Here is a 21,565-nt window from a genome sequence, read left to right as displayed (position 1 = left end):
AGCGGCTTCCCTGGACACAATGGCGAGGAACGCGACTGAGCTGGAAAGCTAAAAGGCACGCCTCGCTTCTTGCCTGCCCCAGAAAATAATAAGCTCTCCCCTATAATAAGCCCAAGGCCATATTTCATGGGTCAAAAAAATAAGGCCCTGTTTAACCACAGTCTCCTGAAGGCTTGATGCTACCTTAAGACCCTCCCAAGGTCTTCTGGCGATACTTCAGGGACAACCAAAAGCCTTTCAAGGAAGAGAGGAAAGCAGGCATGTTGAGCCCTTCAGCAACAGAGGAGCAACACATCAGTTCTGCAGAAGTCTGCTATTACCAACACAGTGAATTCTGCCTCAACACAAACATATACAGAATTGCACCATGAACCATTTGATATATGTTTCATGGCTTCTTTCTCCTTCCAATTTTTGGCCATAATATACTGGCAGTAGGAAAATATTTAAACAATGAATAAAATTAATGTGGATTCTATTTTAAAGTTTCTGTTTTTTCTTCACTTGTTAAACCAAAACAAAGTGAATGGCATCCGAATCAAAGCGGTGCATTAGAAATTCTCCATCAATATTCAGGAAAAAATATGAATATTCTCAGGTAAAATGTTTACATTTATTCTTTTCCATATTTGTTCTCTACATCAAAAATGGGAAAGTAGATGGCATCAATACCTCTGCTGTCAGCTGTTTCTGGGCATCTTTAGAAGCTTGTAGATGTAGCTTCAATTCTTCTTTTTCAATTACATGCTGAGAATATACAAAATATGGTTATTTAATCCTGTATGAACTCTCTTAAAAGTATTAACTTCTTAATACAGGTAACCGTTTGACTTCCATCATTTCCCTTCTCTGAACTTTCTGCACACCTACCTCTTTGATCTTATGCTGAAGATCAACAATCTGAGATAAAAGGGATGAGATTTCCTCCTGGTAGTTAATCAGCTCTTCATCTTTCCTCATCAATTCTTCCCTCATTCTTGCAATCTCAGCATTTGTTTCCTCTATTTCAGCAGAAAATACATGCTTTGTTAAGAAAAAAGAAGCATATCATCCTTTCTTAAAAACAAACTCCTTAAAGCCTTTCGTACAATAGTTATTTTAAGCAAAATCCAAGAAAATGCAAACTAAATAACTCTGCCTGCTTGAATTGTAGACCTCCACAACAAGGATTCTCCATTAATCAAATTTTTAAACCCAGTTCAACACTCTAGTTTTAATACTGCTTAATAGCAATGTTTGTTAATATTTAATTTGAAGGCTAATTGAGTCACAATAAATAACCGTATTTAAAGTTTGGCAGATAAAAGGTTAGAGGAATTGAATTTGATAGGAAAAAAATGTAATTAAAATGATTACACGTTTCTATTCACATATAAAGCTTTAACTTGGGGGATTTATTACCTGCTAATTATTTAAATTACAACCCATTGCACTCAAGCAAGTATGGCCAATTATGGGGGTTGATATAAATTGCAATTCAATTATATCTGGACGGAAAAATACTGCCTTTTAAAGGACCAAATGAAGTTAAGAATAGTACAGAGCTCAAACCTGGAGTAATGAAGGTGAACTGAATTTGTATCTAAAGATCTATTCTCTGTGGAAGACATGATCAGAATACTCACTTATTTCTTTAACACAGTCAGTGACTAGCTGATGCTCCTTATCTTCGTATGTCATAGTTTCAGTCTTTAAATGACATGCCTTCAAAAATTTAAATATTTCGTTAATTTTAATTAATTTTCCCATTCTCTGAATAACAAAATGTTTACTCTAGAATATATTCAATGTTAGGAGAGTATTTATAATCCAACTCCAACAGAAGGTTCTTCAGAAGGATCTGAAGGAACATTCTGAGGGAGAAATATTTCCACGAATGGATGTCATTGAATCTACACCACAGGTTGTAGCCCTATATTAGAATTACAAATAAAATAATCCATTGTGGTACTTAATCTCATTTAAAACAAAATTACAATATTGCTAATTTTATTTTTAGATTTGTAACGACCCAAATAAGAGAGTTCACCCTTTTTATAGCAGTTACACTTAGAAACTCTCTCACTGAAGCATCCAATGTCAGCTTACATTCTGTTCTGGTCAGTCACTGTCATCTCAGATCTCACAGCATTCATGCGAAATTAAAATTGTTTTGGGGTCATTTGAATCTACATTGCATTCTGATGTTCATTTCTTCAGTTTGGAGATACACTTTGAGAGCCTTTTGCTGTCCTTTTTTGGTTTGGTTTGGTTTGGTTTATTGGATTTATATGCCGCCCTTCTCCCAAGGACTCAGGGCGGTGTACAACATTAAAAAAAACACATATTACAAAAGTTAAAAAACAATTAGATAGAGTATCCAAAAAACAAACCCAATTAAGATTAACAATAACATTTTAAAAAATTCGATTAAAATTAACAATAATCAATCATTTATTTTATTTTGTTCAGGCAAGGCTGGCTTGCTGGAAAAGCCAACTTTTTAGGGCGCGTTGGAAGGACCGGAGGTCGGGGATTATACGAAGCTCTCGGGGGGCAGCTCATTCCAGAGGGAAGACGCTTCCACAGAGAAGGCTCTTCCCCTGGGGGTCGCTAGCCGACACTGTCTGGCCGACGGCACCCTGAGGAAGTTGAACAATCCTACTTATAACTTCTTCCATAAGCATGACCTTAGCCATGTTAATGTATCCTTTTTTTTTAATGCTTGGATTTATATTCAATTAATAATACCCAAAAGGAATAAGAATGTAAGTTACCTTTGTTCGAAGTAATAGGTTTTCCTCTTCCAATTCCCTGAGTTTATCTTGTAAGATATCCAACTGTAAGAAACCTTGTGATAAGTTGAAGGACTCATTGAAGCGAAGTGGCGTGGAACAGCTAGAATCAGTCTCACTTTCTTCAGAAGCGGTGGATACCACACGAAGCAGTTCATCTTTTTTTGTCAGTTCATGCTGTAGCTGGTGAATCTGATTTTAAAGCGTTTTTGTTTATTAAATATAACCATTTATCAAAACAATGCAATTTATGCTAGTGAATAAACAAAGTTAAAACATAATTGTACTGCTCTTTCCATTACCACTTCCTCAGAATATGCTTATCTCCATTCAGTTTAAAAAAAATAGTATTAAATATGGATTTCCTCCCAATTACATTTTTTATAAGAAGGCTTAGAAATATTAATGGAAGATATCTTTGCTCGTTCCATGTTCCAATTATCGTATTTTCTTTCCTAGACCGTCATTATCCAAAATCCAATGATGTGAAAATACATCATTTTCCTTGGCAGAAGTCCCTTTTTTAAAAGCAATAGTCTAAGGCTAAAGAAATATTATCAGTTGATCATTCAGTGTTTTTTTTTTAATTCTAGGAAAATAAAGAGCTATTTCCATATTCATCAAACAGCAGAATTCTTTATTCATAATGTAATATATCTATATATGGTGCAGTTGCTTCCTGGGTGTAGTGTGCACTACAACCATAGGTAAATTTTATTTATTTCAATTATATCTCAATGTTTTTCCCTGGGACCTAAATTAAATGAGCACCAATCTAAATATTATATCAGTGTTTCTCAACCTTGGCAACTTGAAGATGTCCGGACTTCAACTCCCAGAATTCCCCAGCCAGCATTCGCTGGCTGGGGAATTCTGGGAGTTGAAGTCCAGACATCTTCAAGTTGCCAAGGTTGAGAAACACTGTATTATATAGACCTAGGCTTCACTAAAGTTGCTGAATCAAATCTTTTCAAATATGTTCTGGGATTCTTTCGCATTATTTTTTTAACCTTTTTCTATTTTAAAAGGTTAAAATAGAAGAATCATGAGAATTGGGAATATTGTACATATACATACAAGCAAGTTAGACTCAAATTTGTTAGAATCAATTTTTTTTTTATTTTCATTTTCATACACTCACATGTATACTGTACATAGCCAACGCCATACAGCATTAAACAATAATTGGAACAATAATTCCTCTTGTCAACAATGCCCCAGAAAATAGAAACCCAATATAACTCTTCCGCACTCCATACACCTCTTTCTTCCATCACCCTCCAACTTTCTATCTTCCCTCCATCATCCCCCTCTACCCTACTTCCCCTCCCCCTCTACCACTCCTCTCTCCACATCCATTCCCCCCCTTCCTTCTCACCTTTCCCTCCCACCCTCTCTCCCATCTCTCTCTGCCCATCTTTCTTCTTTCCTACTCCTCCGCTCCTTGATGTATTTCTGCTACATGTCAATATACTTGGCCTATCTTCGTACTGCACAAGAATCAAATTTTATGTACTTTACATGAAATCTAATTCCTATATTTACTCTTTATTTAGATGCAGCAAGCATAAAGAATAGTTTGAAACAGTACAAAAAATTAAGTACACAAGCAAGAGTTCAGCCGAAATATTCAGCTCTGCATAATATAATATACGCTTCCACATTTGAAATAGATAAAGTAGCCTTCAAAATTCTTGCACCTTTCTTCAGTAAATAAAGACCAACTTGAAACTTTGTAGGAAAGAAAGCTTCTAACATCAATAGATTGAAAGTTTTCATCTGATTTCCATAAGCAGCCTTCATAATTAATATAACTTCACCAGATGCTTACACAATACATCAGCCTCTTAAAATCCCCAAAACTTAAATCTGTTCACTTACTTTGTCAAAGGCTTGACCCAACTGATCTTCCAGAACGTCATTTTGCTCAGTTAGGATATGGTTTCGTCTAAGAAGGGCTTGTCCAATCCGTGCTGCTAATTCTAGATCTCGATCTTTCTGCTCAGAAAACCATTAAAAACTGCATTATTCCCCACCACAAGAAGTTATTCAAATGATAGCATTTTTTTTCTTTTGTGCATAAAAATGAAGAAAAGAGACGGAATTTTGATAAAGTAGCAACATTCAGGATCTTTTTCAAATATTTGGCATTTAAAACCAGACAGAAATCAAAAGCAACATAAAAGCCGTTACTATTCATCAAACCTCTGAACCAGCCCTTTTTTTGGGGGGGGGGGGGATATAGAATCAGCTGTACCACAAACACAAGTCATTTCCTTTCTTGTTCTCTCTAATCTTCAACTTCCAAACTCTTGAGTTCTGTGGGTACCTTGGATATACGTGTTCCCCAAAGTAGTTTCACCCAAATCTGGAGTTAAGCTGTCACCCTGTTGCTGAATGGGAAGATATCCTTTCCCACTTTACTTAGAATCTGGATCAAGCATAAACTGAGAACTAAACTTTTAAATAAACAGCTTCAGTTTTCCTTTGTAAGTGGGTTTCTTTTAATCAATGCCCAAGTTTTTTTGAGTATGTAGCTGTGGTTCTAATATAAATCTGACACTGGAATACCAAAGAATTAATATTTTAAAACTCCCTTTTTATGACCCTGTAATCCCTTAATTCAGAGAAGTGTCAGAGCGATGGGATGGAGCTGAGCATTTACTGGCTGGATGCCCTTCCTGATGCCAGGCGGAATTTGCAGCAGATATTTTTCTTTTCACCCTAGGAGAGAAACATCTGCCGCTACGTAGGATTAAACTCTCAGCCTTCCGAGTGGGAGGTGACTTCCTTCATCACGAGGCCACCACATCACTTGATCAAAGAATAAATAATTGTAATCAAGAAAACGAAGTCTTGGAAAATAAGATAACTATGCCAAGTCACAAAAGGCCCAGATATACATACCAATGTTAGCAATCATTAACACAGCAAGGAAAGAAACATTGGAGGAATGGCGGATAGAAGCACGAGCTACTAAGCAAAGCAACTCTGAAAAGGATAACTGTCATCCTTACAAGATAATCCAGACAATTACACCCAGGAGTATTAACATATGTCTTTATTTGAAGGTTACATGAACAGAATCTTGCAAATCTGAAAGAATATCTCCCCCTGCGTCCTTGCCATTACAGTCCAAGAAACTAGAAATAATAGTTTCTGAGGCATTTGGCATGTCCCCATTCCTTCCGTGGTCTTAGCTGTCTCTTCTTTGATTGCTGGCCAGTCTGGATTCTCTCAAGGTCATTTCCCATAATTCTGAGTCTGAGACTAAGGCCCAGTCAAGGAAAAAAAATGTTTCTAAAGACGTTGCTGCTCTCAGGATTTATTCTGGGGAAAACAGTAACATTTTATATGATATTCCACCATATTTTAGGCCAGGTTTGAATCACACGAATCAGGGAAAGATTATGGTGTTGGAATTTGAGCACCCTAACAACAACACTAATAAAATGTCTATTCTTAAAATTATCTGTTTTTTCCCCTCAAATTTTAAATATTTATTTCCAATTTGTAAAACTATGTTTAGTTATAGAACAACAACAATTTTACCTCAGTCAACAGATGAGTGATTACTTCAATATCATTGCAATTTTTGGGTACATGGTCTCCTCTATCTGTGCCAGCAACTGAAAAACAAAACAATTCCTTAATGTGATTTAAACAAATGAAAATAATATACTCCAAGAATAACATACTTAAGAATGTAAAAAAAAAAAGAAGTGAAGACCAGTAATTAAAGAACAAGAATAAGAAAAAAGACATTTAGGCTTTGTTGCATTACATTTTTTCTCAAATAAATTCCAATTAAAGAAAATAAGAGAAAAAAGTTTTCACAGAAAAAATAGATTTTGGTATATGAAGGTCTGTGATGAAGTGTTATATTTATTATGAATAGCAGTGGCAGGACGATTTCTGTGTTATTTTAAAGAAAAATCCTAGGTTGGTGTACAGTAGTGATCTGAAGTTTTTATTTTTTAACTTTAGGCAAAAAATAAAGTAGTAAAAACTTGCAGAGAATAGCTTTTGGGTTTTTCCTCTCTAAATTTCTAATAATAGTTCTGTTTTGGGTCAGGTAACAGAGGAGATGAGCGAATAGAGTAGAAAAGTCAGCAAAATTCTGAATCATAGGGCACGAGTCTTCTGCTCATTTCCATCCCTACAAGACCAAATTTAGTTCAATTCTCTTTAAAGTATTTAGTCAAATAGTCAAGACAGGCAGATAGACACATTTACTGTACATAATTTCTTTCTTCCTTGGCTTGTAAAGAAAAAAATGTAACCAAGACACAATTTATTATTCTATGCAGCAATAGTCTTTGTATCACAAACAGGAAATAGACATATGACAAATCTGTTATGTGGATCTATTTATATCCTAAAATTTACAATTTATTAGACAGGAAGACAGACCCAATTAACAAAGTATCCATTTTTATTAAAAGGAAAAGTCAAAAGCCTGCTCAACTTAACCCGTAAGTCACAGATAAGAGAATCCAAGTTATCATATTTCTTAAGTAGTCTACAACAATGTCAAAAATCTACTGAGAAAAATATCCAAAATCAAATTGCACAAGTATAAACACGTGGGTTTCTTCTACTTTCAGAAGTATTGTACAAATTATTGAAGATTTTGCACTATAAACTAAATGTTCTTCTGTCCATAAAGGCGTAGTCATTTTAATACATATTCTTCCTCATTGCAGCAATCTGTGTTCCAAATGAGCTCCCAAACCTTTGGGAGAGATTTTTAGTGAAGTTAGATGGAAAGAAATAATAGAAAAATGGGTAATCAGTGAAAATATTCTCCTTCTTTCTATCTTTTGCCTATGCAAGGTTGACAGTATTTTACTTTACACAACTAAATACAATCCAGTTGTGGATTGTATTCAGTTTTTTCCTTAGTCTAAGACAAAAAGACCTTATTAAATTGCTTAGCTTTTGAAGAAGTTGAATCTCAGGACTTTCTGATTTGTAATCAGGTAGCAAACATCAAAAATCCAAAGGTCAATTATAAACTATAAAAATGCAGTTTCTCAGATTTCCTGGAAAATCTAGTAAAGATATATATATTGGCTAATGTTTATGTGTACACTTACCTTGTAGAGTGAAATCCATGAGCAGCTCTTCATTTTCGTTCCAATCCCTTTTATCTAGGGCCATATCCATATAACAACTTATATACTAGGAGTAGTTTAGAAGAGCTGCAGGCAAGCTAAAGTCACGGCTAGCCTTTATTCTTTGTTCTGCAGTACATACACTGCTTAACCTGCAATAACACTCCCTCGTATTTACTTAGTTATCAAATAAACATTTCTCCAGAAGTATCATAAAATAGGAGGAGCTATATATTGGCTACTGCAGTTTTGAATACGGAAGTCAACTAGTTTTCTAGTTTTGGAATTATAAAGGGCATTAAATGAGGAATACTACAACCATATTAGGAGTTTAACTTCACTGACAAACCTATTTTTTCTATCATAGGTATTAGTACAGTAATGTAATGCAAGATTAGAGGAATCTGGGGGGAGGAGCCGAAGTTGTGACAACACGACGTGCGATCTCAATGCACTGTTTTAAAAGTTGACTGCCTATAAAAAAACTTAAAATTAATTTAAACTGGAGAACAGAAGAAATAAGCAGCGGAATTAAATTTGGACTGGTTTTGAACAGTGGGTTAACTTACTTTTTAAATGCTATTTTTACGGATGGAATTTATGCAAGCCTTTCAAAAAGAACGGATTAAGTTTCCTTCTTCTATTTTTTTTCTTTGACTATTCTTCGTAATCTATGGACTAAAACTCTCCTCTTTCTTTACTGTGGGTGTTTTTCTAACTCATTTAAAAATCGGAGCTTTTCTTTTTTAACTTGAAATACAAAAAGATACAAAAAGAAACAAAGAAATGGTAACATGGTAACTTTGTAACGCTGCTACTTGGAAGCTGGCTTGGCACTTCAAGGACTCACAGCTTATTTATAGAGAGTGATAAGAAGAAGAAGAAAACCACACAGATGTCCCTTTGAAGTAGATTCTTAACCAGAGAAAGGTGAAATGTTATTGTGCTGCTTAATTCTGCTAAAACCTTCTAAGCTAGAGTAGCAGTGTCAGCCGGAAATCATGGCACAATTTCAACACCAGAAAGAAGTTTTAAATCTACAAAAGATATTCTCAGAAATACTGAAATTATCAAATACAAATAAGAGGATAGAGAAGAAGTTGGATTACTTAGTCATCTAACAGTAAAATATGACAGAGAAGTTGAAGATGTTCATCAAATGGAAAAAGTGGCGGTTAAAATCCAAAAAATCGAAGAAAAAAATGAATATAAAGAAATTAAAATTGCTGAGACTTATGGTGATTGGTTTGTTTCTGAAAATGGAAAGAGTGGAATACTAAAAGAGGAATTAAATGGAGGGGAAACCCCAGATGGGAAGATACAGAAGAGAAAAAAAATAAAAGAATTTATGGTCTTAAAGAGAGAAATCTTATTAGCAATGGTTTTGATAACACCATCAACAATCAAAGATAAGCAGATTAAGGAAACAGAAGAAGGGCATCGAAATTACATGAGAGATCTTATAAGCAAAGTGTTGCTAAGAGGAATCCATACAAAGCTGATTAAGGAGATGATTAGAGGATTGATGCCACAAATGGCAGAAGATATGACACTGTTTTGTTACTGGAAAGATACAGGTTGATAGATGAATAGAGTATAACTTAAAACTAGCTAAACTTAGCGAAATTTAGTGATAGCAGATATAGTTAAATAAATAATTGATAATGATAATAATGTATACAATGTGTAGTGTTATGATAAGTAATAACTGGATATGAATATTGAATGGCATCCATGAAAGGAAGATTAGAAACCCTTTTGGATTATATATAAAGATTAATAATAATAATAATAATAATAGAATTAAGTTAGATTCAGTTAAGTTTTGATTACTAGGTGGAAAAATGATATGATGCAGGATATAGTCAAATAAAGGAGGGATAATGATAATAACATATATATATATATGTATGGGTACAATATAAGGAAATGAGATGTAGAAAGGAAATGAGCAATTTGGAAAGAAGGATAGAAAACTTTGCTATTAACTATTATGGATGTTTAGCTAGAATAGGACATAAGGATTTAATGTCATTGGAGGATTTTAGAAATGGTAAATGTAATGCCAGTATGTGGTTATGTATTAAACCTTGGTATATTTTATGATGAAGGACATTTAAACAACTATAGTCAAATGAAAATGGAGGTATGATGACGGTAACATGTATAAATATCTGAGTTAAAATACTCGAGTTAATATAAATTATGCTTGATGACTGTGGAAGAGATGGCTGGGGAAGAGATGCATGAAAGTTTTTCGTAACCAACTGATACACTTTCTACAGTATGTAAAAAAGGAAGATATTATGTGTTGTGTTTGTTTTGAAAATTAAAAATAAAATAAAAACATTAATTAAAAAAAAAGATTAGAGGAATCTAATATTTCAATCTGAAGTGGAAAAATGCTTTGGTTCTAGCAGAAGCATAACTGCTATTGTGTATATTTGCCCGCAGCTCCTTAAAGAAATTGCATTGATTTCTTTAGTCACTATTGAATTTCAGTTTACTTAACTGGGTGGATTGAAAGCTCAATCCTAAAGATAAGGAAGTTAAACACACCCACTCTGCATATAAGGTGATCAAAAATACATGTAATAAAAAACTTGTATAAGCCAATATTTAACAAACAGGTACATTGTTTATGATAGTAGGAAGAGATTTTAATAGCCTTGTTTTTTAGGGCTTAACAGAGGCTAATGTTTATTGCCTTATACATAATCTGCAATTGATGCCATTTTAACTCTGTTCATTGTTGTTTATTTCCATGTTCTCCCACAGCGCATGTAACAAGATCAATATTCATAGGACATTCCACTATTTTTTAAAAAAAATATTAGAAAAAAGACAACCTGTGACCCCTTGGGTCCCTACTAATGCCTCACGCAATGGCAGAGCTTCTAGCGTGCTGAAAAAGTTCTTTACAATTTAGGGAGATATTCAGAAATATATCTGCCTTGAAAGTAACCTATGTTAAACCATATAGCACCATCAAAAGTTAGCAGTTGACCACAGAAAATGCTTTATGACATTTTGTATTATGTCATAAAGTGTTTTGCAGTAATTTCTCCAAATCTGGAGGTACTTGAGTTGTTTTTGCAGGTTGACTGAATCTTGAATGCTTATATTTGTATTGGGATACTTACTCATATAATGGAGTGCCTCCTCAGCAAGAACAGGAGAAGAAGTTTCAGGACCATGACCGTGAGAACTTCTTGACTGTATCCAGTCATCATTTACAGGAAGATATAAAGAATCCACATGTAGTTTGTACTGAGGCAGCTGTTCTTCTAGCATGCTCACTAGCTCTACTTCAGGAAGGTCCTCATTAGGGCAAACATCTAAAAGCATATGCAGACAACATGTTACAGATCAACTTTGGAAGAAAACCATTTTTTTCTTTGCTAAATAAATGGTTTTCAACACTCGGAAACAAAATGACTAATGTTATCCATTCTGATTTGAACTAAGGCCACAAGTCTTAAATGTTTACCTTTCTTAGAAATCAATTTTAAAAAGCAATAATTGTTTTTCTCTTACTCCAGCTTTTATTAGTATTTTAATTTATCCTTCATTTAAAAAGGCAGCATTCCTTTTAAAGGAGCTAGCCCTTCATGGTTTAGGACCTGGCTACCTGAGAGACCACCTCCTGCCATTTACCTCCCAATGACCAATAAGATCACACAGATTGGGCCTCCTCCGGGTGCCGTCGGCTGGTCAATGTCGGTTGGCGGGTCTCCGGGGAGGGCCTTCTCTGTAGCTGCTCTGGCCCTATGGAACGACCTCCCCATAGAGATCTGGACCCTCACCACTCTTCCGGCCTTCCATAAAGCCACAAAGACCTGGCTGTTCTGGCAGGCCTGGGGCTGTTGATTAGTATCCAGCCCCACTCCAACTGTATGCATGTTGTTGATATTTTTAACACTTGTATTTTATTTTAAATTTTTTAATATATGTTTGTCTTGCTTGTAAGCTGCCCAGAGTCCCAAGGGAGTGGGTGGCATACAAATGCTAATAAACTGTAAACTGTAGCTGGTTTAGATGCTTTTCTTCCTTCCCCTCCCCAACCTTTTTTAAAAAAAATTTTATATGATCTGCCTGCCAAGCATTTCGGGAAAATTTACGTGCCATTTAATCTATCTTGAGTTTGGCCCAATAAGGGCATTGCTTCATTGTAAATTTGTGACAGTTCTAAAATTCAATATGAAGTACTGAAGATTGCAGCCTTGAAGCAGTTATAATTTCCAAAACATCTACCAGCGCCTTTTAATTAACTCATCAGCTTACCAGTGATGCTCTCTGAATTGCTGTGGTTGAAATTCATGAGGGTTGCTTCAGGCATCAATTCTTCGTAAACCACATCCTCTTTCCATTTTATATCTTGCTCCTTCTCATCTGAGCTGAATGATCATTTGGCAATAATCTATTGCCGGCATTCATTTCATATCAACTAGACAGACAGGAGGACAATTTAGCCCAAATGAAGATATATTTGAAGTTGCCAGGTTCACTATCTTTACATCTCAATTTTGTCCCGTTCATTCACCATCTTGGGAAAAAGAAGAGGAAAACAAAAATTCAAGTTTAAACATTAATGTTAAACCGTTCTTGTCCTAATTGCTGCTCTCTAAATGAGTAATTGTATCCCATTTTAAACAAAATAGGAGTTTTCTAATTCATTTTCTGCCACTCTTTCTAGCTTTACCCTGGCACATGAAAATCTAGAATAAAAAGAAACACATATATATATAGCAAAGTTATCATTTAGGCAAGTCTAAACATCAGTTGCAAGAATGTCAAATTTAATTCAAATACTCTTGTTGCTCCATTTCCCCCCTCTATATTGTTTTATTTAATTAAATAAAATGAGAAAGGTTACTTTCCTCCAATAAGATAACATTACTAATATAAGGTTATAAAATTTATTGCAATATGTAATTTTATATCTGTATTAATCATTTTGAATTGTCACAGATCCTTGGCTAAAAAGCAGAATAGAAATAAACTACAGCAAATTAAAGCCTTCAATATATTACGTATAAAATGGTGCATGTTTTCTTAGTGCAAAGTCATTTAGGAAATCTCTGTCTCTCTCTCTCTCTCTCTCTCTCTCTCTCTCTGTGTGTGTGTGTCTCTCTCTGTCTCCGCCCACACTAAGTACACAATAAAAATAAACAAGTTAATCATATTTTACATAACTTAAAAGTACTGTAGCCTCATTTCTTACATGTAATCATGTCAACATGTAAAGGATTGTACACTATTTTTTTAACATTTCAATTAAGAAATCTTAGCCTGATAAAGAATTATGCCCAAACCTCTGAGGCTACAGACAACAGCATCCTAAAGATAACAACGTCTATTTTGTGTTTAAGTTAGTTTTGACTCTAGGAAATTGCTGCCTAACAAAATTTTTGGCAAGATTTTCATAAGTGGATTCCATAGCACCTCTTGGTTAGAACTAGGTGTCCCTCAGCAATGTTTATTTGAATCTGCAATTGCTTGATTATTTCTTGCTCTATTTTAATCTACTTCCTACAAAATTCTTACATAGTTCTTCAAGATGAATTAGGGAAGGGAAACATTCACAAATAATTATTTAAATCAGAAAAATAATGCCTTTAAAATTAAAAAAAAATTAATCTTTTTTAATAACAATTAAATAAAATGTATAATTTTATAACAATTATTCATCAATTATTCAAAAGTAGAAGTTCCTCTATGTTTCATTCAGACATAAGAATAGTTATTACCTCAAGAGTTCAAAATACAAGAAATACAGACACAGAAACACCTTTGTAACAGTAGTGGGATTCAGCCAGTTCGCACCTATCCGGGAGAACCGGTTGGTAACTTTCTAAGCAGTTCAGAGAACCAGTTGTTGGAAGAAATCTCCTTTTGTTTTTTCCCCCACTTTACAAGGCTAATCCTGTAAGGAAGGCAGGAAGGAAACATTCTTGTGTTGTTTCTAGCCTAATCTTTATTGACCTGCTTACAGAAACTGCCTCTCCGGTTAACCCTTATTACATTGTTAGCAGCTAAGGCAAAGCTGAGTGACCTTGAGTTGGCTACGCCCACCCAGTCACATGACCACCGAACCCCACCTACCCAGATGGTCATTAGGGCAGAGAACCGATTGTTAAATTATTTGAATCCCACCACTGCTTTGTAAGGATTATTTAAAACTCTCCAAATTCTCAGTCATGTAGGTCATGGTTCTTGACTTCATCAAGAAGCTTCTTCAATTCTGACTGGATGTGGGAAATTCCCAGAAGAAGCTTCTTGGATGAGAAGCGAAAATCTTCAAAGAGAAACCAGAAAGTCCAGTTGCCTCTTGAAAAAAGCACTATTGGGACAACCATGACTTGGATGACTGAGAATTTCCACAGATATTTTCCAAATATTTGATTATTTTTTCTTCTGCTTATCAGAACACTGATACTTTATGTCAGTCAACAGCCATTCATAGATAAAAGGTTTTCCACCTTGGAAAAACATTACTGTGATTTAGTTATGCAGAATGAAACAAATCTGAACAATTTCCATATAACTTATAACTCAATTTTGCCAGAATCACAAATATACTTTAATTAACTATATGATTTTTCATATAGGAATATATCCTGCATATTAACCTAAAAAGAAACTTCTGCCTGGGTTTTTCTAATGGCATTATTCAGATACTGACAACATTCAATGATAAGTCAGGCTTATTGTGATCCGAACATAACTATTTTGAAAACATGTGAACATTAAACCTTTTTGAAAATCTAAATGATGGAAAATTAAAAGATTACAGTATTACTAGATTGGTAACAAAATTAATTAAGTTAATTTTGTTTTATCTACTGCCTATAAAATCAACTGTACAATAATGCTATTTTTTCTAGCAATTCTGTTTTCAGTTTATGAAATCACAGATGATCCTATCATTTCAGCACTACCCTAGGAGAAAATTTTGAATATTTTAATTTGGGGAGTTTCATTGAACTCTATGCTAATGCAGATTGTTGAAAGTAAGAAAATAAGAAATAATTAAGCATTTTTATTCACATTGAATTACTCCCAAGGACCTAAGATAGGCAGATGTTGTTATTTGATAATGCTAAAAGTATCATTGCAGGATGTAAGTTGCCCCAAGTACAGTTAACTTTTGCAAGTGACTGGCGATTTTGTCAATGTGTTCATGTGGTGCTTCAGATGTTTTGGGACTGTACCCAAGGCCCTCATTACTATTGATATTGTTTTTGCTTTCTTTTGACAAAGTTGTACTACTATTTGCAGCTCTTTGTATTTTGTGATTCCCCCCACCCCTAATTCTTTTTCTTCTATTCTGCTGCTTCCATTATTATCATCATTATTTTATAAATAACTCAAAGTAGCAAAGATATCTAATATCCCTTTCTTCTATTTTCTCCATAACAACAACCCTTTGAAGTGAGCTGGGCTAAGAAAGGATGATTAGCCCAAAGTCACTCACCCAGCTTTCATGCCTAAGGTGAGACTCAACAGCCTCACAGACTAGAACTTATGATTTTCTGGTTTCTAGCCTGATGCTTTAACCACCATACTAAACTGGCTTTCTGTTAAAACAGTGGTTCCCAAACTTGGCAACTTTAAGACTTGTGGACTTCAACTCCCAGAGTTCTCCAGCCAGAAGAGCTAGCTGGAGAATTCTGGGAGTTGAAGTCCACAAGTCTTAAAGTTGCCAAGTTTGGGAACTACTGTGTTAAAACCCCTCCCCGTTTCAATGGCAGCCGAAGCAGCAGCAAAGCAGAGGCTGACAGTCTGTCTGGAAATATATTAAAAAGAAATAGGCATAACAAACTGTTCCAATACCATTTCAAAACAAAATCAATACATGGAATCCTAGGGTTATGCAGCACTTTGGATGAGCTCTCCAAACATTCCACTGGAGCACATGGCAGATGAGCTCCTTTTAGGGAAGGTGTTTCCCAGCCATGTTGTATGCCATTATTTCAAATAAACTAATTATTTTAGATTATCAGCCAAAATATATCCTGCTTTATGATCAATATTTAGGTTGATTCACATTAAACCATGACCTGCTCAAGCACCTTTAATGAATAAAACAAAATTGGTTGGATCATACAACGTGCTACATCGAACAAACAAAACACATTAGTTTGTACAATAATGAGTGAATCTAATCAGTTTAAATTGCAATATTTACTGTCTTAAATGAGCTCACAAGGAAACGAGTTCCACTTTGAATTTACCTAGTTTGACTTACATTTTACTAAATCTAGAAAATCTTTTCTCAACATTTGGTAAAACCAGTGCATGTAACATATTGACAAATATTGAGTGCAAATGCTTTATTGCACCACACCAAATACTTGATGAATGAATACTGTGCACCACTGTTATTTTAAAGGCCAATTTTAGTTACTCCCAATTTCCTTAGTATGTGCCAGCCTAAGGAAGCAAAGAAACAATTTTGTACTGTAATTTAAAAACCTGTCAATGTTGAAGTATAAATACGTTTTACATGGGATTTTAGAGCATTTTATAGAAGTCAAAATGGCTTATTTTGGAATATGTGTTAGTGCATATACTGCCATATTGTTGTTGTTTTTTTACTGACTTTGATAGCAGATCATACTGATTGTCCATGCCAGTGGTAGTCAATCTGGTCCCTACCGCCCCTTGTGGGCATTCCAGCTTTCATGGTGGGCGGTAGGGGTTTTGTCCGATACTGAAGCACTTCCCTTTTTTTAATTTAATTGACTTCCCTACTTTACAAATCACTATTACTGTGGAACCGGTGTGCGGTTAGAAAATTTTACTACTAACAAGAGATACAAAAGTGGGTGGTAGGTATAAAAAGGTGGACGATCCCTGGTCCATGCAAAGACACAGTAAGGACAAACCAAAGAGAAGAGAAAGGCAAACTTTTTTGTCCAGGTTGCAACAGGGATGTGGTGATACTATTGAAGAGGTATTAGAGAACAGTTTTGTATCTGGGGAAGTTTCTGCAGGTTTTTATTTGAAATAACAAAAATGTGAGAAGTCACTTGGAGGAATTAAGCTATCTTAATTGAAAAAAATTGTCATAGCCCAATTCTGGCAGTTTGACTTTACAATGTGTGGCTATAACTGGAACTATAGAAAAGATTATATATTAAACATTGTTTAAGAAAAGCGCTACTTAAATTCAAAAGGACATGCCAGAATGTAAACACTTTCTACCAAACAAAGCAATAGCAATAGCAGTTAGACTTATATACCGCTTCATAGGGCTTTCAGCCCTCTCTAAGCGGTTTACAGAGTCAGCATATCGCCCCCACAGTCTGGGTCCTCATTTCACCCACCTCGGAAGGATGGAAGGCTGAGTCAACCCTGAGCCGGTGAGATTTGAACCGCTGAACTGCAGATAGCAGTCAGCTGAAGTGGCCTGCAGTACTGCACCCTAACCACTGTGCCACCTCGCCACCTGAAGTGTAACACTTCATATTAATCTAGAAGACAAATAATATTTGAGGGAATATGTTCTATGAAAAACCTTCCCCTTAAAGAAAAAGAATTCACCAATCTTACTAAAATTAAACATTTGCATTCTTTCTTTGATATTTGCACCATGCAACTATATTTGAAACGTTCTTAAATATACTCTTTAGAATCTATGACTGACTTTCTTAATACACTCTTCTATAGAATCAACACAATATGGGTATATTCACTAGTACTATTTCATTAATAGTGGCATAATTATAGCACTATTATACCTTATACTTAAGTGTTGTCTATATATTCAGAATAGATGTAATTATTTTCCCCAAAAAGAAACAATGGTTTACTGCTTGCACTTAGGTTACGCCATGTGGTTTATATAAAATGGCTCTGGAGTAACTGGTCCCATTACATCAGACGCTATTTAAATGTTACATTATGAATATGCTCCGCGATATATTAGGCAGCTTGTTCAGGCTTGAATCTTGACCTTAATCAAGAACCCTTTCCCCCAAGCCATATGGTTAATATTTTTGAGAACAAGATACTCCACAAGGGATATTATCCAACAATATAGCAATTTTCAAGGATAAATTAGACACGAAGCACAAAGGGGTGGGGTTTTTTTGGGTCCATACTATACTGTATTATATTGTACTGTAGCAAAGCATAACAGAGACTTGAATTTTAGTGTTTGTGTAGAGAGAGAAAGAGAGAGGAAGAGAGAACAATTGACACTATCAGTATTCAGAATTTTTTTAAAGACTGGGCTTGAACAGTCAAGGTTAAATAGCAGAATAAGAATAATATACATGTAAGAATATAAAATGAATGCTTTCTACTAAGTTTCTTCAAGTAAACCAGTGGCATTTTTTCAGCAGTGGTGGGCCTGACACACATCACTCAGGATAGAGCAACTAAATAGCAGTAAAGAGTTAAGGACTTTCTATACCCCTCTGCTGCCATTTGGTGGTCATCCAGATTTCTGCAGCCCTAATTCCACAGGCAGGACTTCCTAAAGGTGCTTTTTCCAAGAAGCAACTGGACTTTCTTGTCCATAGACATCCACATGCTGGCATTTCAGAAAGGCAATAGAACTAGTCCTTGACTTACAGCAGTTTATTTAGTAACTGTTTGAAGTTAAAATGTCACTGGAAAAGTGACTTATGTCCGTTTCCCCCCTTACAACTGTTGCAGCATCCTCACTGTCATATGATCAAAATTCAGACACTTGGTAACACATATTTATGACTCAATGGGGAAGCCAAATTCACTTAACAACCATTATTAACTTAACAACTGCATTGATTCACTTAACAACTATGGCAAGAAAGTTCTTAGAATGAGGCAAAATTCACTTAACAACTGTCTTGCTTAAAAACAGAAATTTGGGGCTCAATTGTGGTTGTAAATTAAGAACTACCTATAAATTCTTGCCAGGCTTAGTCTTCTTACAGCTGGGTACCCATATTTGCTTTCTTATACTAATTTTACAATGGAGGAAGTTTGCTCCATTTTTGACCTTGAGATTTCCTTAGCTGACTTTTCAGAAAGTCCTTCTGCAGTCTAATGTTCTGTTCATTAGAAAAATAATGCTAATTTTCAAATGAAAAATTTAGCTCTTTGTTATGAAGTTAGTAATAAAGTTAATAGTTTGCATTAAAATTATTTGATTCACGTATAATATTAAGTCATAAAACAGTTTGGTGTTATATAGCATGTGAATTAACTTCTATAATTTGTAACCTATGGATTATTTCTTGGGAGGAATTGCATGTCATCTCCAAAACAAGTAAACCACAATATAGAATAGCCTTATGTAAAACCAAGCACAAACTACCACTTAAGATTGTCATTAGAAACATAGAAAACGAAAACAGAAAAAAGACCCAGTGGTCCATCAACCTTTCTGTTTGTGTTTGTTTTACTTATTTACTTATCTATTTTTTTTTTAAAAAACATTTGTATTATTGTTGTTGTTAGATTGACTCCAGTGGTGGGATTCAAATAATTTACCAACCAGTTCTCTGCCCTAATGACCAGCTGGGTAGGTGGGGCTCTGTGGTCATGTGATCATGTGGGCGAGGCCAAGTCAATGTCACTCAGGACTTCCTGGGGGCGTGGCCTGTTGCCGAGGAGGGCTCCACCGAGCTCCTCAGAGATCTGGTTTGTATATCTAAATAAGATCATAGATAGCACCCCTTTTTGGCTAAGAAAGGGGCAGGGAGGATAGCTCCGTAGGCTAGGGTCTATTCGTAAGCCACAGCCTTTTTCTTTTTTTGGCTGTGGAAAGAGATTAGATCCAGCCGAAGCGGAGCTTTTATCTCCAGCCATTTCTTCTCAGCTGCCTTTTTTTTTTGGCAGCCCCAGACAGGCTAGCCCCCCCCAGGACAAAACAAAGTTTTTTCAAGCTAGAATTGATACGGGAGGGTACCACCCCTGTGAGATTTATGCTTTTATTACTATCTTAAATACCAGCACCATTCGTCTTAGAGACTTCTTTGTCTAAATAGACCTCAAAATGGCGATTTCTCTCCGTGGATGATTACTGGATGTACTTAGCCGGGTTTATCTTCCTGCAGACCGCTCCTTAACAAAATAAACTCTTCTTCTTTGGAAATAGAGGGGAGAGAAGCGCTGCTTACTTGTTTATTTATTATGGCACCCAGATCAAAGAAGCGTCTTGCTACAAATGTGTCTAAAGAATTTAAAGAATTTTTTCTGGAAACACAGCCTTTGTCTCCTACGCCCTCTACTGGAGAATTTTTAACACAGGAATATCTCTTTAAAATGTTTAATGCCTTTAAGCAAGAAATTAAGGAATTTGTATTGGAACTTTATGATGATCTAAAATCTAAAGTTAATCAAATGAAGGCGAATACGTTTGCAGCCGTGTCTGCCCTGTCAGATTACTCTGCTGAAATAGAGAACAAAGTGGAAAGTCTGGAGAAGGCTAATTTTAATTTGACTACCAATATTCAAATTTTACAACAAAAAATTAGAGATAACGAAGAACAGCTTATGATGATAAATTTTAATAGGAAGGCATTTGCAATAAGAGTCAGAGGATTCCGTGAAAAGGAGCAAGAGAATTTGAAACAGACCTTTGCTGAAGCCTTCAGCCATGCGCTGGGAAGCCCGGGACTTAACTTTGATTGGCAGATTCGGAAAATCTATCGCCAGAACTCATTGATAGCGGAACAGCGACAGCTCCCGAGGGACATAATTATACATTTCTCTACAAAAGAATCTAGAAATGCGATTGTGCAAAAGTTTCATAATAACAGTTTCCGAGTTGACGGCCAGGACCTGATTGTTTTCAAAGATATTCCTTTTCAGATGCTGAAGGCAAGAAGGGACTACACCTTTTTAACTAAGGAGCTTAGGAGTCAACAGATTCGATACAGATGGGAGGCCCCTGCCGGTATCACGGTTACATTTGAGAATCAAAGATTTCGTCTTAACTCTGTTTCGGAGGCTCAAGATTTCTATTGTAGGATTCTGAAGGCGGGACTTCCTGACGCGCTTGGAAGAGAGGAGAGACAAGCGGAAGGAGAAGGCAAGCGGCTGGCCATGTGGCTGCAAGATGGAGGGGGTAGCCCCTCCTCCCTCGGAGAAGCAGAAAAACGGAGATCGAGAATTTAGACACTTCAAAATGCTTGCTAAAGTTGAGGACTGAATGGGGGTTTGAGACCTCCGGTAGAAAAAGCGGACTAATTTTTATCAGAAGGGAAAGCTGGGTGAAACTACTTTGAGCTAGATTTTAAATTAACGTTAGCATAAATTTGATAGTGGTAAACATCAGGCAAGCAAGGGATGAGGGTAAAATTTACGTTGTTTAAAGCTTATTAGAACAGAAAGCCGGTTGGGATTATCTTAAGATAAATGTAAAAAGAATGCGGAATGATTTATGTTGTTTAAACTTTGTTAGATGGGACTATTTTAAAATAGAAGGTTAACTGACTCTTGCTGAAAGTATTATTTGAATATGATCCATGCTATTTAACTTTTATTTGAAGGGAAAGTTGGTTGAAATCGCTCTGAGTTACATTTTAAACAAATGCTAGTATAAATTTGATAGTGGTAAATATCAGACAAGTAAGGGATGAGGGTAAAATGCATGTGGAATGAACTACGTTATTTGTGGTAAACATCAGACAAGCAAGGGATGAGGGTAAAATTTACGTTGTTTAAAGCTTATTA

At 35.5% G+C, this 21,565-nt stretch overlaps 1 protein-coding gene across 1 annotated transcript in view; it reads right to left on the bottom strand.

The window, feature by feature from the left end:
* The window catches only part of TRAK2 (trafficking kinesin protein 2), a 40,032-nt gene that overhangs the window by 14,147 nt on the left and 4,320 nt on the right, over positions 1 to 21,565 (bottom strand). Inside the window, 8 exon segments of the mRNA XM_032234819.1 lie at positions 673 to 747; positions 871 to 1,001; positions 1,626 to 1,704; positions 2,757 to 2,966; positions 4,656 to 4,772; positions 6,327 to 6,403; positions 11,035 to 11,229; positions 12,176 to 12,437. Of these exon segments, the coding sequence (XP_032090710.1) occupies positions 673 to 747; positions 871 to 1,001; positions 1,626 to 1,704; positions 2,757 to 2,966; positions 4,656 to 4,772; positions 6,327 to 6,403; positions 11,035 to 11,229; positions 12,176 to 12,230 (939 nt within the window). The 5' untranslated portion in view covers positions 12,231 to 12,437.

Source organism: Thamnophis elegans, chromosome 1 (genome assembly GCF_009769535.1).
Source record: "Thamnophis elegans isolate rThaEle1 chromosome 1, rThaEle1.pri, whole genome shotgun sequence".
NCBI classification, from domain to species: domain Eukaryota; kingdom Metazoa; phylum Chordata; class Lepidosauria; order Squamata; family Colubridae; genus Thamnophis; species Thamnophis elegans.
The sequence above is the reverse complement of the archived record's forward strand: the minus strand, read 5'-3'. Positions and strand labels throughout refer to the sequence as shown.